Source organism: Rhincodon typus, chromosome 13 (genome assembly GCF_021869965.1).
Source record: "Rhincodon typus isolate 14 chromosome 13, sRhiTyp1.1, whole genome shotgun sequence".
Classification (NCBI taxonomy): Eukaryota; Metazoa; Chordata; class Chondrichthyes; order Orectolobiformes; family Rhincodontidae; genus Rhincodon; species Rhincodon typus.
The window spans coordinates 65,680,761-65,696,843 of record NC_063344.1 but is presented as its reverse complement, the minus strand read 5'-3'; the positions used below and the strand labels follow the sequence as shown (position 1 = coordinate 65,696,843).

Below are 16,083 nucleotides of genomic sequence, written 5' to 3'. Positions count from 1 at the left end.
CGAAATTGCAAGAATACCAAATCTCAAAGGGAACAGCGATTTATGCCACATTATTGTTCCTTTTGATACTGAGTGTACGTATGATTCTGTCCTGATGAGTGCCAGGCAAATAGTTTTGAAAACTCATCATTTTTTTATTTCAGAAAGCTGTTTAAGGTTCATCTATTTGAGAACTTCCCCGGAATTAAATTTTCTTTTTTTCACTGTTCCACCCCATGCACATGCCAGGTTTGATCAAGTGGGATCTGTTTTGCTTTGTCCCAGCCATTTTCCTCATCCCCAATTTCAATATGACCTATATTATTACAGGAATAATATTGCCACTTTCTCCAACAATGGCTTCAGAACCCCCTTGTGAAAGAGATGATTAACTTGTGAACTTTTCACACGACTATGACTGCATCAAATCTACCCAAACTCTTCAGATAGATAGGAGTGGTGGCTGTTTTTAGAAAGAAAATTGGCTTTCTCCCAGCTAGGAACTGGATCCAAATTCGGATCCCACAGAATAAAATCTGAATCTATTGGTGTATCCAGCCCCAGAATATTAGAGGTTTTCAGTTTTTAAACCTTTGACAAAGTCTTCCCCAATGTTTCTCTGTTATTTTTAAAATGCCTGTGCTGATTGCCACTCATTCCAACAAAGCTAGGCGATCAAAATATCTCTTAGTTCAAACTTCCTACATTTTTGATAATAGATCCCTTCTCAAAATGAATCATCTGCTCACCCTGCAGTATCATTTTCAATGTCGAGTTTCACTGAAAGTCCCGTGTGGTGTAGATACTTCAGATCAATATCTTGTCAAACATTAACTGAACTTAACTGTCTGACTCAAGTGTTACAACATTGTGGAACGAATACGAACATATTTTTGAGACTATCTTTTTGAACAACGAGTCAATGAGCAACATTGAGGTTTCAATTCATTGCACAAAATTTATGAAGAGTAGCAAAGATCTCACTTGAAAGCCAAGACATTGTTTCAAACAAATACTAAACTGTCCTGGTCCATGGCTTATTGCTTCACCTGAATGTCAATTCAAATATGTACTTTCGCCGAGCTCATTGCACTGCATTGCGATCAATAACTGTGCAATATTAGCAGCTATGTATAAATATATCATTGTGTCAGTCTTTTCTGTTGTTCTTTAAAAAAAATGCATCTAATGGTAGAATCGATACCATTATTCTGCCCTAGAAACTCCATCCCTGAGTAATTAACACATCCACCCCAGGTCACACCCAGTTATTACTGTTTACGTGCTACCTTATCATTTTATGGTCTTTGAGCAAGAGAGCGAAGGTTGGGTTGCCTTTATGAAGCGCACAGAGTGAGAGGGTGACAGACAGAGAAAGAGCAACTGAACGTGAAGTGAGAGGTTTCCCAGCGCTCAAGCTTGCAACGAGAGGAGAATTTTTATTCTTGTTCTTTGTGGTTTCCACCTTGGGAAAAGTAACATACCATAACACAGATTGACTATGGCAGCGGCTATTGAGACTACTGGTTTCTTGATGGGGTTGGCAGGGTGGATGCTGACTGGATCCACATTAGCGAACAATTACTGGAAGATTTCTACTGTTTTTGGAAGTGTGATCACAAGCTCCAGGTTATATGAGAATTTGTGGAAAAGCTGTGCCCAAGATAGTACTGGTGTCTTCAACTGCCGAATGTTTGAGACCATGCTTGGTCTATCCTGTAAGTGCTTCGCTTTTACTAATAATTACTCTTTAAACCTTTGACATGTTACATGTTGAAAGTCCAGGTAGATGACCAACTAAGTATCGCATGAATGGCTACCACTCAAGGAGATTGCTTTTAAAACTTTTTTTTTTAATCGCTTTACTTTAGTGGTTGTAACTTGGTTTCAAAGAGTGACTAAGTGTTACTTAGTAATTTTAACTGAACAGTATCTCTGTAGCCAAAAAGACTAGCCATCTTGAACAGGGAGCATTTTAAAAAGCAATGGATTAATAACTGGGCAAGAATGTTCTTTCATGCAATTGACTTTCTTTTAAATTTAAGATTGAACGTTGGAGAATCCTCCTTCAAGTTTTCAGTCTTCATTTTTCTCTTTAAAAATTGATTGGTATTTTAATGCTGACAATTGACATTGGTCAATGTCGATTCAAGAAAAGCATGCTATGTTTTGTTTAAAATGAAGTGATGCCTGTTATCTAAACTTATAAAGCTAAAAGAATGAGGTTGGGATAGGTTTAGATTTGTATCATCACTGAAGGACTGTTACAATTAAGTTAGAGTTTGGACTTGCTTCTTATTCATCAGAAGGTTTTTCCATCCTTTATCATTGAAACTAACTTTGTATTTGTGCTATGTATATAGATTTGTGTTGTAGGATAGTATTTTTTTAAAATTGAATTTAGTATGAGAATCAGCAAGTTACAGGAAATGGGATTAGATTAATTTAGGATATTTGGTCGGTGTGTTGGACTGAAGGGTCTGTTTCCGTGCTATAGAACTCTATGACTGTCTGACTATGACTCTATAAATGCTAATTTTTTTAAGCACAGTTTAAACCTCCTATCATCTCCTCGTACATTGGGACTATAATGCATAATGAGGTGGATGTCAGCAGGCTACATTCTTATGACAAACGTTTTGGTTTATCACCCTCAGTTAGACACTTTCCAAAGCAGTGATGGACTTAAAATTGTAGTTTGGAGCAGACACTTAATGTCAATTGAGATGATCCTAAGCTTTATTGAATAAAATTATCAGGCACCTTAGTAATGGTAGCAATATTTTGTGCCACTGAACATTAAAAAGAATTAAAAACCAGGTAAATGTTCAAGGGATGTATGTAAGACCACTGGTGATGGTAACTGGTTGTAATCTTCGGAGCACAAAAGCATCAATGAAAATATTACAATTGCTTTAGAATGAAATATTACATCGTTATTGAAGTTTCAGTTGGTTTACGAGATAGTCAAACTGAAACTCGGTAGTTCATAACCTCCATTTCGATTTCAAGTCTCATCAGTGCCCCACAGCAGTTGTGAAAGTATCAAAATGGATGTCAAAATGGAGGCCAGCATTATAGGCACGGTTTACAAACCTTGTAAAAGATGTTTTCTTTTAAAGATATCAAACAGACAATATAAAACATTGAAACCATGATTTTCAAAGAAGAAACATTAGAATTTTCATGCAGTATTGTATACTTTGGCTCAAATGGAGTTTTTACTCAATTCCTTTGAATTAGTTCTACCTACATATATTTACCTAAGATTAATTAACTCTTATAGTTTTATTTTTCCAAATTAATCTTTATTTAATTAGTATCTAAGAATCACTTAATTGTTAAGGCAAGTTGATGGGTTAACTTATTAAACCAGTTTGGAAAGACAATGCAAGTTTAGTAGATATTTCCAAGTAGCTTTCTGGCTCGCTAAAATCTTGCAAATTGACGATTTTTAAAGAAATAACTTTAAATCTATCAAACTTTTGTAAACTGTTGCAACCAGGGGAGGAGGAGTGAATTAGCTCCCCTCTTTTTAATCCCCTCATTCAGCTGTGGGAAAGATATTTAATTATTTTGGCATATAATTTAATTAAAATGTCATACTAGTTCAAAATTAAGCAGTTAATTACAAACTTTTCTTGACTGAAAGAAAGAGAAATATTATTACTTGCTACTGTAAGAAAAATAATGGAAGACAACATCAAACACATACACAAGCACAGGTATAATGTTTAAAAAAGAGAGTGTTTAGTTGAAAAAGAAGGAAGACTGGGAATTTGCAATTTTAAAAGTCTTAAGAGTTCTTGAACTGTTAGATTTAGCTTGAGACCACACTTGCTTTGTTGATGAATTGTATTCCCGACTTATGCAAAATTTGTAGATATCTTTGAGTTCTTGATAGATGAATTTTTTTTTCCAATTTGCTCTCTCACTGAGTATTACTTTTCAAGAGGCTTTGTGAAACAGGAAGAGAGAGAGTGTTCCAGTTGTCCTGTCACAAGTGCATTTTCTTTTTCTGCTTGCCCCAAAAGAAACACAGTTCATTTGTGCATGCCCATGTCTAGCTTCATTTTTTTTCCAAGCAGGATAATCTGCAAGTGACTTTCATCCCAATATGTGAAACATCCAACAGGTGTAAATCAAGCAGTCCTAATGACTGTTAATTTCAGACCAGATCTTTTTCATTGTTAGCTTCATAAATTTGGCTTAACCAGGTTGGAGGACTACTATGACTATGATAGGCCAGTGATTTTTATTAGTTCTTTAAAAAATACATTTTAGTCTATAAAGGTCCCAGAGATGACGTCAGATGATGGAAGCTGAAAATTGATTGTTCATAACAATAATGTTGCAGGAATTAATTATTTACCCTTACAAATTAGTAGGAACTTTTTGAGCATAATCTCTGAAAGAACTATCCTATAGGTCCCAATATTCCTGCTCTTTCCTCATAATCATTCAATGTTTTTCTTTTTAAGCATAAATCCAGTTACCTTTAGAAAGGTACCATTGAATTTGTTTCCATCATCCTTCTAAACAACACACTTCGTGTAAAATTATTTCCCTTAATCTCTCCCAAAAGTTCTTTTGTCAATTATTTTAGATGTATCCCTTTGTTTACCAACCAGTCCATGAGTAGAAACAGTTGCCCCTTATTTACTCTATCATTTCCCTACAAAAGTGTTGAACATCCCTATGAATTCTCTGCCTAACCTTCTTTGCTCTAAGCAACTTGAATTAAAAATAACTTACACATTAGGTGTTCATCAGTCATCCTCACTTTGACTAAGTTCATCTGCTTAAATGAGATGGTCAACCTATTAAAATAACAAGCTGAATGTGAGAATATGTCTAGGATGGGAGGGTAACTGTCTGAAAAAGTTATAAACCTTGTATTTCAATGCAGTGGGCAGATCACATTTGGAGTACACCGTGCTAATTGTGCTGTTAAAAGAATGTAAATGCATCTGGAATGGTACAGAGGTGAGCAGCAATAATCATCTCAAGGCTGAGATGAAGAAAGTTGAGAGGCCAGACATTAAGATCAAAGATTACAAGGGGACCTTATCAAAGTGCCTAATATATTAAATAGTGCAGAAAAGATAAAACCAGATAATTTCAAAGTGAATTGGGTTACCAGGACTGGAGTGAGTAATGTTAAATTATCTGCAATTATAGCTGTTTATTCTTCAGAAACCATTTTCTTCAAACAAATATTGATAACAACCTTCCAGGTGAAGTTGATGGTGCAAGTACAATGGAACATTCAAAATGCAGTTGGATGGATAGTCAGTGGCCCATTGATTATTTTATCTGACCTTCTTTGACTAGTCTAATGTTCTTTTATGATTGTACTATACTGCTCCATGTTTAGCAGGCATCTACTAGCTAAACCATTCTGCACTTAAGTTGCAGCAATACGGCAGGGTTGGTAGGTGCAAATTGAGCACCAGTGGCACATGGTGGAGCAGGACTGCCTAAGTACTGGGGGTGTGAGGGAACCCAAGTGAAGTCCCAGCTACAGATAGACCTTTCCTGGAAACAGGAGTCCAGCTGCATGATTCCATGCTAATAATGGAGGAGAGATATCCTTCCAGTTATCTTCTTTCCTTTCTTTATCCTGCATTGTACCTGTATTAGGTGTCTGTGTCTTTCTTGCCCACAAATAGAATGCAAAGGATCAGGCATTTCCAGCACTCATACAGCAATAGTAGTCAGACAATATTAATTAGACAATATTAATGTTCATGGATTCTGGAGTGGTGTTGTATTGATAATGTTACCAGATTAATAATCCAGAGGCCCAGACTAATTCTTTTTTAAAAAAGATTCATTCATAGGATGTGAGTATTGATGGCTAGGCCAGTATTTATTGCTCAATTCTAATTGCTTTGGAGAAGAGGGTAGTGAGCTGCCCTCTTGAACCACTGTAATCTTTGGAGTATAAGGACACTCACAGTGCTATGAGGAAGGGAGTTTCAGGATTTTGTCCCAGTGACATTGAAGGAGCGATGAATTAGCACCAAGTTGGAATGGTGTGTGACTTGGAGGAGAGCTTGCAAGTGATGGAGCTCCTGTGCATCTGCTGCCTGTGTCCTACAGAGGGCAGAGGTCGCAGGTTTGGAAGGTGCTGTCGAAGGAGTATGGCTTTGAGGACTTGAGTTCAATTCCTACCATGGCAGAAGATGGAATGTGAAGCCAATTAATAAATCTGGGATTAAAAGTCAATCTCAGTAATGGTGACCATGAAGCTATCACCAATTACCATTAAAAAAAACTCATCTGGTTTGCTTATGTCCTTTAGAGAAGGAAATCTGCTATCTTTACCTGGTCTGGCCGATATATGACACCAGAACCAGCAGTGTTGTTGACTCCTAACTAATTTCTGAAATGGCAGGGTGAACTACTCAGCTCAGTAATAATTAGGGATGGGCAACAAATGCTGGTCTTGCCAGCAATATCCACAACCCATGAAAGAATATTTTAAAAAAGTCTTAGCTGTTGTGGTGACTAATGGGTAAGTTCAGTGATCCCATACTTCCAGCATTAAACTTCATTCCATGGTAACTGGAATCAGACAATCAAGCAGCCTTGACTCTGAGCTCTGTCCTTTAAGACATGACATGGGCAATCAAGTTTCATTGAACTTACCTCAATGATGTAACTCATCTTATCATGGCTGAAAATTTGTTTCCCAGTGAAATATTTACACATTTCATATACACTCACATATTTACCAATAAATCAAATTGCAGCCGCAATCAGATAAATGGCCGAAATTGAAAAGTTGCATGGAGATGGGGGAGGAGAGGGATGAGGTGTGCATTAAATTGCATTATCTCTTTCAAAGAATTGACATGATCATGATGGGCCAAATAGCTTCCTTTTTTCATTGTAAGTCTATGATTCAGGAAGCAGGGCTTAGGACAGTGGACTATTTCAGAGCCCAATAACTAAGACCCAGAATTCTGAAAGGTCTACTGCCTTCAGCTCACAGGGTCAGGAGCCAGGAGCCTGGGCCTGGTGCAGCATTGGAGCCCACTGTTTCTGTCCATGCACCTGGTCTTATGATTCCACGGCAAATATGTGTCAACCTTCAAGATGTCCCAAATGAAATGTTTCAAGTCACTGAAGCATGCAGAAGTACAATGAGCTGTAATATGTGTTTAGCCAATGGTGATGTTTTAGGGAGTGTCACAAAATGAGAATCTTTCCTGCATGATTCAGGAAATTATCTAACCATGTGAATTGATCGTTCAATTTGCCAAAATATTAGCTTTAGATATAGGTGCCTTTTGGCGAACTCAGTGTGATCAGAAATCAACTTGAATTTCATCCTGTTTATCCTGATTTTTGTCTTCATTAGTTGCAACGTTAGCAACAGGTGGTAGGATAGCTCGATGATTAACAAACAAGAATAAGTTTGTGGATGGTTGACACACCCTTTCTATGACCTCAACATATGTCTGCCAATATGCCCTACCAAGGAAGCTTCCAGAAAATATAAAACCTGTAATGGCACGACCTTGAAGGCTACAGATGGAAGATGCCTGTGTAGCTTTAAGACTTGCCATAAAATGGGCATTGTATATTGAGCGCCCATTACACACCTGGCATACAGGGCCATTGACTTCTTTCAAAATTTAAATCAGAGGAGAATCGGGGTGGGATGGGAGTGCTTCTGTAGCATTATTGATCTGGCATAATGCCAATTGAAAATCCATGTCTGAAGGTCAGACCTTCACTGAGAACAATAATGTTGCAAAAGGTGAGGCTCGATCATTGAAATGAGTAAGATGTTCACCTGCCAGATTTAGTGTCATAATTTGCGTGATTTAAGCTCCCAGGAAAATGACCAAATAAGGAAAAGGGGAGCTTACTAAATTGAAGGCATGGCTGATAAATGTTAATCATTCATTAGGTGCAGTCTTACTGGACTTAACATCCGCCCTCAAGAATATTTGAAAGACCATTGTTCTAATTACAGCGACATAATTTAATGCCATTTGTGAAAGAAACTCAGAAGTTCTAGTCAACTGAATTTCTTCATGTTTAATTAGTCAGTTTATGGTTCTGGAGAAAGAAAGAGAATTGTTTAGGTTGATAGCAGTGTCTTCCTTCAGAAATGATCTTGCTAAAAATCTGTTCTTGGTCTACTGACAACAATTTCATGTAATTTATGGGAGTATTTGCAAAATTGTTTGTAGGAATTATGCATGTTTTCGTACAGCAATGGGTGTTGTATGCATTTACATAGGCACACTTGGATGTCACGTGGCATTGTTATGATATCCCTATCTATGAGCCAGAAGCTCTGACTTGAAGTTCAAGTCCCTTGGAGTCCATGCCCAAAGATTGTGTATTCATAACGCAACCAAAAAGGATAAGTATCAACCTGCAAATCCCTCCAACACATGTCAATGGCAAGTGGAAAGAGTGGAAAACATTCTTGGTTAGCTGTGTGATGGAATGGGCATTGGACCCTCTACCATTACAGCCCATAGCTTCAGGCTGCAACATGTACATAAGAATACATGTTAGGAGACTCCCTGGGTGAACTGTAAGATGCCACCACCAACATGTATGCATACATGTCAGCATGTAAGTGGTCATGTATGTATGCCTATATTGTGATGAGACTTAAGAAAAAAATGATGTCCATCTCCAAAGTTGAAGACTCCAGCAAGATTGAAAGTAGCACACATGAAGATATATTTGACATAATGGTAGTATGATAACACCAAAATTGCACTTCAGATTAATAGAGGAAGGGGAGAACAGATAGAGGTCCATAACCCAACAGCTTTGTATTTCTTGAAAAAGTGAGCCGACATAGATTATGTGAGATTATAAGAAAGAATTATGTGTAAAAAAATGTCATTTGTCTTACTGAACATAATCTATCCATCATTATTCATCCAAAGAATCCAATTTACTTTCAACCATTCACATCTTTGATTCCATAAAGACCAGAGCTTGTATTAGTCCTTGTGTAAGGATGTTAGGAGTGAATTAATCTAGGTGATCATGTGTAAATGAATATGCTGCCCACAATGCACTCCACTCAACTGTCCTTACAGTAGAAAGTGAATTGGGCAGAGTGTAAAAGGGGCTGCAAATTCACTAACACCACTTTGCACTGTTGCCCGATTCAAACTTCAATTCCAATTGTTTTCTGTTCTGTTTTACACATGCTTTGAAATCAGCAAATCTTTTATCTAGCATTCCTGAGAAATGTGAGATTGTGGAGTCCAGTACCAGAGTTGAAGCAGAGGTTTTAGCTCAGGATCAGAATGTTAGATGTTGAAGGCATGGGGAGAAAGGAAAATGGGAAGAAGATAACTGCATGGAATTGGAACGACTGCTCATGTGGAGGTGAAGCACCAATACAGGATAATTGTCTATGTTCCAATTTAATGTTCAATAACAGTGTGGATTTATCTTATTTTTACTCTTTGGCATCTTATATAGTTTGGCAAGGTCAGTTTATTGGATTTACAATGAGGATACAGAAGGACCAGATACACTCAGACAGACAGACAGAGAGGAGAGACATGCACATAAAAATCAAAATGTTAAAAATGTAGACAGGTCATTCAACTTAACAAGGCCATGCCAGTGTTTGAGTTTCATTTGAGTGTACCTCCCAGTTTCTCTCATCTATTTATCTTCGCATAACCATTGCTGTTCCATTCCCTTTAATGTGCCTCAGCTTCCTTTAAAAACCATCAACCCTATTCACCTCAGACCTTTCATGTGATAGCAAATTCCTCTTTCTCGCCACACTAGATAAAGAAGTTTCTTCTGAATTCTCTATCTGGATTATAGGAAGAACCAAATTTGGAGAATCAATGCCCATAAGATTACAAGAAATGATCCCATTGTTGCATGCTGGAAGATAGTTATGCTCAATATGAGCAGGAGTGCTGAATGTGATCTACACTGTGATTGGGTATTCAGTTTGTGTCTCCATTATATGTAGTTTCCCATAAGGAGCATGGGTTCATGGAGTGATCAATTCTGTGAGCACCTCACGTTTTGAGACTTTACAGCATAGTGTGGGGACCGGGATTAGAATATTCCCAATCACTGCTGTACTTCTGCATCAAGTTTAACATGGGGTTTCTTAATATATGAACCCCAGGACACCATGTTCTTCAAGTGTCAACCCTGTTTTCAACAAATTTCATCATTATACTCCAACATTTTGCAAATCTCACCATTTTGTCTCCTAGATAGATAGTTAAATAATTTTAGTTTGATCTTTAAGGGATTCTTTTTGTGCTCCTTGAGAGTTGAGGAAGAAAAAGCTTCCTTATTTTCGGCCAGGTCATATGAATTGACCGTCACACGTTCAATGAAAGGTCAATTGATTCCTGGCATAGATGCAGGAACAATATAACAACAACTTTACAGCAGCCAGTCAGGAGACACATCCCACCCCATCCCAGGGGGAAATTCAGATTGCCATTTTAGTAAAAAGAACTTCCAGGACAGGCAGAAGAATGTCAGAATCAAAAGAGAACACCCAAACATCTACCCAACTAGGTGCATCTCTCTTAGACTCAGAGGAGCAGTCCCAATCATGCCAATGAGGCATTTCCACTTTACAAGTCAATCATCCTTGTGCCATTTCTGAGAGACATTGCCTATTAACATGGCAAACACTTGCTGTGATCTCTTAAGGATGGCTCATGATCATCCAAACTCTTCACATAGGATTCTTACAGTCAGCAGAGAATTTGCATGCTTCAAAATGGTTTGAATTAAGTGGCTAGGAAGGGAAGAAGGAAATTCTCTTGCAGCTGTGTTAGGAAAAATGTTGGTTGTACTAACGTTCAGAGGTTTCCATGCACACTGTGATGGCTCATATGAAGGACCTCTCCTTGTGGCTGTTTCCACACCATTCCTGCTTGCACCAACACTTAAGCGTTTCGTTCTCTTGCAGCATATATCCAAGCATGTCGGGCACTCATGATCATCTCTATCATTCTGGGAGTTATCGCTACGCTGGTGGCCCTGTTTGGCCTGAAATGTACCAATATTGGCAGCATGGATGAAAAAGCAAAAGGGAAGATTTCCCTTTCTGGTGGGCTTGTCTTCATTCTATCAGGTAAGTGAAACTACAAGAAATTTCAGATAATGGGTAAGCAGGTGAATGGCGAGTTACATGCTGAACAAATACCCATGGCTGGTGATATATTTTGAATGGAGCTAAAAAGTTGGATTAGTTCAGAACTTGAGAACACATTAGAACATCACAGATAAACCTCCCGCATGGAAAAATGTGGGCGTTGACTTGAAGTCCCCTAACACATGCTGCAGGTGGTGAGACACACATTTGCAAAATAATCTATGTATGGTTGAGCGTTAAACAGTGGCCAGGAACTCTTTTGCTCTTCCTTGAAATAGCACAATGTATGTCTTCCTGAGAAGGCAGGCTTGGGATAATGAGATGTACAAAAGATGGCACCTTCTACTGTGCAGCAAAATGTCAGCCCTACAAATGACTATTTGTTTAAGTCTCTGCAATGGGATTGTTTCTTAACTTCAAAATATAAAACAAGTGCTTCTATGTAGAGGCATTCCACAATTTACATTAAAATATTATTCTTTTAGAATTTAATAAGTAGGTTATGGTGGACACTTAAAAAATCTTAATGTAATCAGGCAGAGCCAGCCTTTTGTGAAAGGAAATCATGCTTGGCTAATTTAAAAGAGTTCTCTGAGGAGGTAATAAGCAACATAGACAAAAGAAGAAGCGATTGATGTACTGTGCATTTAACAAAGTGCTATATCGAAGATAACAACACAAAATACATGCTTATGGTGGAGCAGGTAATATGTCAGCAAGGATAAGGATAGGAAGCAAAGGTTGGGCATTAATGGGTGGTCTTCAGGTTGGCACAATATGAAAAATAATATAATAACAGGAATCAGTATTGGGGTCGCAATTATTACCATCTATATCAATGTGCTGGATGAAGGAACCAAATATATTATTGCTAAATCAGTTGATGATACAAAGATAGACAGGAAAGTAAGGTGTAAAGAGAACACAGAAGAGTCTGCAAAGGGGTATAGATAGGATAAACAAAAAAATAGCAGAAGAAGGAATACTGTGGGAAAATGTGAATTTGCCCATTTTGGCAGAAAAAATAGAAAAGCACCATATTAGCTAAATAGAGAGAGAAGCTGAGGAGCCTTGAGATACAGAGGGACCCAGGTGTCCTGGTACATGAATCACAAAACTTTAGTATGCAGGTGCAGCAAGTGATTAGGAAGGTAAATGGAATGATGTCGCAATGGAATATAAAAGTCGGAATGTTTTGCCACAGTGATGCAGAGAGTTGGTGAGGCTACATTTGGAGTACTTCATACAAGTTTTATTTTCGCTTTATTTAAGGAAGGATGCATATTCATCAGAAACACTTTAGAGTAGGTACACTCGACTGATATCGGATAGGGGAGTTAATGTGAAGGATGTTTCCCCTCATGAGAGTTACTAAAATGAGGCCACATCAATTAAAAATCAGGGATCTCCCATCTAAGATAGAATTGAAGAGAAACATTTTCTCTCTTTGGAACTCTCTTCCCCAGACAGCAGTGGAACTAGGTCATTGAATACTTTAAAGGTAGAGACAAATAGATTTTTTGACTATGAAGGGAGTCAGTGGTTACAGTGGTAGATGGGAATGTGGAGTTGAGGCCACAATAAGATCAACCATGACCTTGTTGAATGGCAGAGAAGTCACGAGGGACTGAATGACCTTTCTTCTGCTCCTAATTTGGATATCCATACATTTTCATGTTAAAAATTACATGAGTCACATTGGGTGCTGCAGATAGCAAGTAAATGACTAGTTATAATTGAAATGCCAGTTTGCTAATAAAAGCACTGGTATTATGAGTAAGCTTTACTGGATGCTTCTCCTTGAGATAAAGTTAGCAATTATAGCACCATAAAAACATATAGCACAAAAAAAGGAAGGGGCACAGTTCATTGAGCCTGGGCAGCCTGTTTGAAACTGCTATATATTTAGTCTCACTTCACCATCACTCCCCAGCCCCCAACTCCATTTTGCCCTTCCAATTGATCCTTTTCAGGAAGCTGTCCCAGATCGCTGCCATAGAATCTGCTTCCGCCCTTGTTTCACGCAATGGATTCCAGATTGAAAATGCCACCATGAACAGTAACTGAGCCGGAAGTACCAATCAGTCACGGTTCAAATGTTGACTCTCTATAATTAGGATTCTTATCCACTCAATGTGAGTGACAAGTGATGAAGAGGCTGTGATCGAAGATAGCCTTCAGTTCCTCAGGAACTGCGTTGCCATCAATTATTGAATAGCCCACTTAAGATTGGGATAACTTCCATACAAATGTAGGTTGAACTGATTATTCATTGCCAGGGATGAGTGTCACTATTCAAAAGATATTTCATGGTCCAAATATCTTACAACTTATATTATGCTCTGAGCTTAAAGTTGACTGACAGGAAACAGAAAATAGTAATTTTGCCAAACCGGAGGAGAGTCTACAGTTAGTTTCTCAGTGGAACTAGGACCCTTGCTTTTCCTGATAAACATTAATGAGTTAAGCTTGGGTCTATAGGTCACATTTTTAGATGGCACTTAATGTGAAAGTGCACTGTGAGGAGGATAGTGACAGACTTCAAGTTGGCATAGACTGGGCCGGTAAAATGGGCAGACACATGGCAGGGTGCAATTTAATGTAGAGAAGTGCCAAGTGATTATATTGGCAAGAAGAGGCAAAATATGTGGAAAAGCAGGCTACAGGACGGATGCAAACAGTTTACAGGGAGATATTGACAGTTTAAGTAAGTAGGTAAATGGAGTAACGTGATGGAAAATGTGAGAAACTACAGAAGATGGTGTGCACAGTCCAGACCATCACAGAAGCCAACCTTCCATCCATTTATTCTATTTACATGCCACATTAAGGCGGCCAACATCATCAAAGACACATCACACCCTAGTAAGGAGCTCCTACAATCCCATCCATCAAGCAGAAGGTATAGAAGTCTGAACACACACACAAGCAGGTTCAGGAACAGCTTCTTTCCTGCCGTTATCAGACTGTTGAACAGACTCTAGCCTCAAATAATGTAACCTGCAATGTAACCTGTATGCCTCTACGCCTTTTTGATCTGGACATCCTTTGCTTGCTATGATTGGCCTGTACCTCTCATAAACAAAACTTTTCACTGTATTTCAGTACATGTGACAATAAAATCAATGAATCAATCAAGTTGTTCATTTTAGATGGGAGAACAAATGAACAGCATATTATTTAAATAGTGAAAAACTGCAGAAAGCTGCAACTCAAGGGACATGGAGTTGCTTGTACATGAAGCTGGGATACAGGTGCAGCAGGTAATCAGGAAAGCTAATGGGATGTTGACCCTTATTTCAAGAGAGTTGGAGCATAAGCGTCGGGAAGTCTTATTGTACAAGGAACTGGTGAGACCACATCTGGAGTACCGTGAGTTTTCGTCCCCTCATTTAAGGAAAGACTTCACTTCTTTGGAGGAAGTTCAGAAAAGGTTCACTAGGATGATCCCTGGTATAGAGGGATTGTCTTATGAACAAAGGTTAAACAGGCTGGGACTCAACTCACTGGAGTTTAGAAGAATGAGAGATGATCTCCCTGAAACATATATGATTCTTAAGGGGCTTGATAGAGTAAATACTGAGAGTATGTTTCCCCTCATGGGAGAATCTAGGACCAAACGGCACAGTCTCGGAATAAAGGGGTGCCAATTTAAGACTGAGATAAGAGAAATTTCTGCTCTCAGAGGGTTGTGAGTCTTTGGAACTTTGCCACAGAGAATTGCAGGGGCAGAGTCCTTAAGGCTGAGATAGATTCGTGATCAGTTAGGGAATCAAAGGTTAAGGGGAAAGAACAGGAAAGTGAGAATTAGGAATGTCGGATCAACCATGATCCTATTGAATGGGAAATCAGGCTCCATGGGCTGAAGCCTAGTGCTCTTCCTATTTCTTTTGGTCTTATGGATGCAACACAAAATACAGCTACAATTTTTACAGGGACAAAAAGATTGGTAGGAGTATAGGTTGAACTTGGCCAGGCAGGTTGAAAAGTGGTCAATAAGATGCATAGATCCTGGCCTTTAAAAATAGAAGATTTGAGTAGAAAACCATTATATTATGAGATGTAGGTATAAAACACAAGGGGTTGTCCTCAGCTAGAGAATGGGGTCCACTCTTTAGGAAAGTCTTCAGCAAAGTCCTTTATTAAAATTGGTGCAAGAATAGATTTATAAGAATGGTTCCAAGGTTGGATGATTTTAGTTATATGGGTCAAGTGAAGAACCTGGGATTGTTCAGAGAAGAAACAGCGAAGAGAAGAAGAGTTCAAAGCCACAAGGAATCCAGATTGAGTAGACAGAGAGAAAAGTCTCATTAACAGAAGACACCAATTTGTGGTAATTCATCAAAGAAGCAACAGTGACACAAAGTTTTTGTATGCAGTGAGTGATTAGGAACTGGAATCTGCCTGAGATTCAGGAAGGTTCAGTCATGTCATTCAAGGGAGAATTGGATGAGTATCTATAAAAGAACGATGCAGAGCTGTCGGGAATGGGTGTTGGAGTGTAATTAACTCAGCTGCTGTGGCAGATGCCAGTACAGACTCGACAGACTGAGTGGCCTCAATCTGTGCTATAACCATTCTACAGTTCTGTGATTCACTCCCTAAGCAGAACTTAAGCAAATCAGTAAATATGCTCTGTTCATTGTCTGCTTTTATTTCTGAAGTTTGATGCATTCTTTCTGCTTGATTGACAGGTTTATGTGCGATTATTCCTGTTTCTTGGTATGCTTACAACATCACTATGGAGTTCTACAATCCTGTCTATGGTGGAACAAAGTATGTACACAGCATTTCATTAAAGTGTGGTACTATCAATCGTACTTCTTTCAAAAGTTAAACACATTCAAGGGGATCTGAGGATCGACTGTTCTAGTTTGCCCTTTTAGAATAGTTTGGCAGTAGTGTATTTGTATATTGGAGAACAAATGGATTAGGGAAAGATTTTTGCTGGAAATACATACTTGGCA

General features: G+C 38.4%; 1 protein-coding gene across 1 annotated transcript in view; it reads left to right on the top strand.

Annotated features, from left to right (window-relative positions):
* Window positions 1–1,294: 1,294 nt before the first annotated feature.
* cldn15la (claudin 15-like a) overlaps window positions 1,295–16,083 on the top strand; it is a 21,032-nt gene continuing 6,243 nt past the window's right edge. The window contains exons 1-3 of the mRNA XM_048604138.1: window positions 1,295–1,697; window positions 10,931–11,095; window positions 15,811–15,892. Of these exons, the coding sequence (XP_048460095.1) occupies window positions 1,481–1,697; window positions 10,931–11,095; window positions 15,811–15,892 (464 nt within the window). The 5' untranslated portion in view covers window positions 1,295–1,480. The remainder of the gene's footprint in view (window positions 1,698–10,930; window positions 11,096–15,810; window positions 15,893–16,083) is intronic.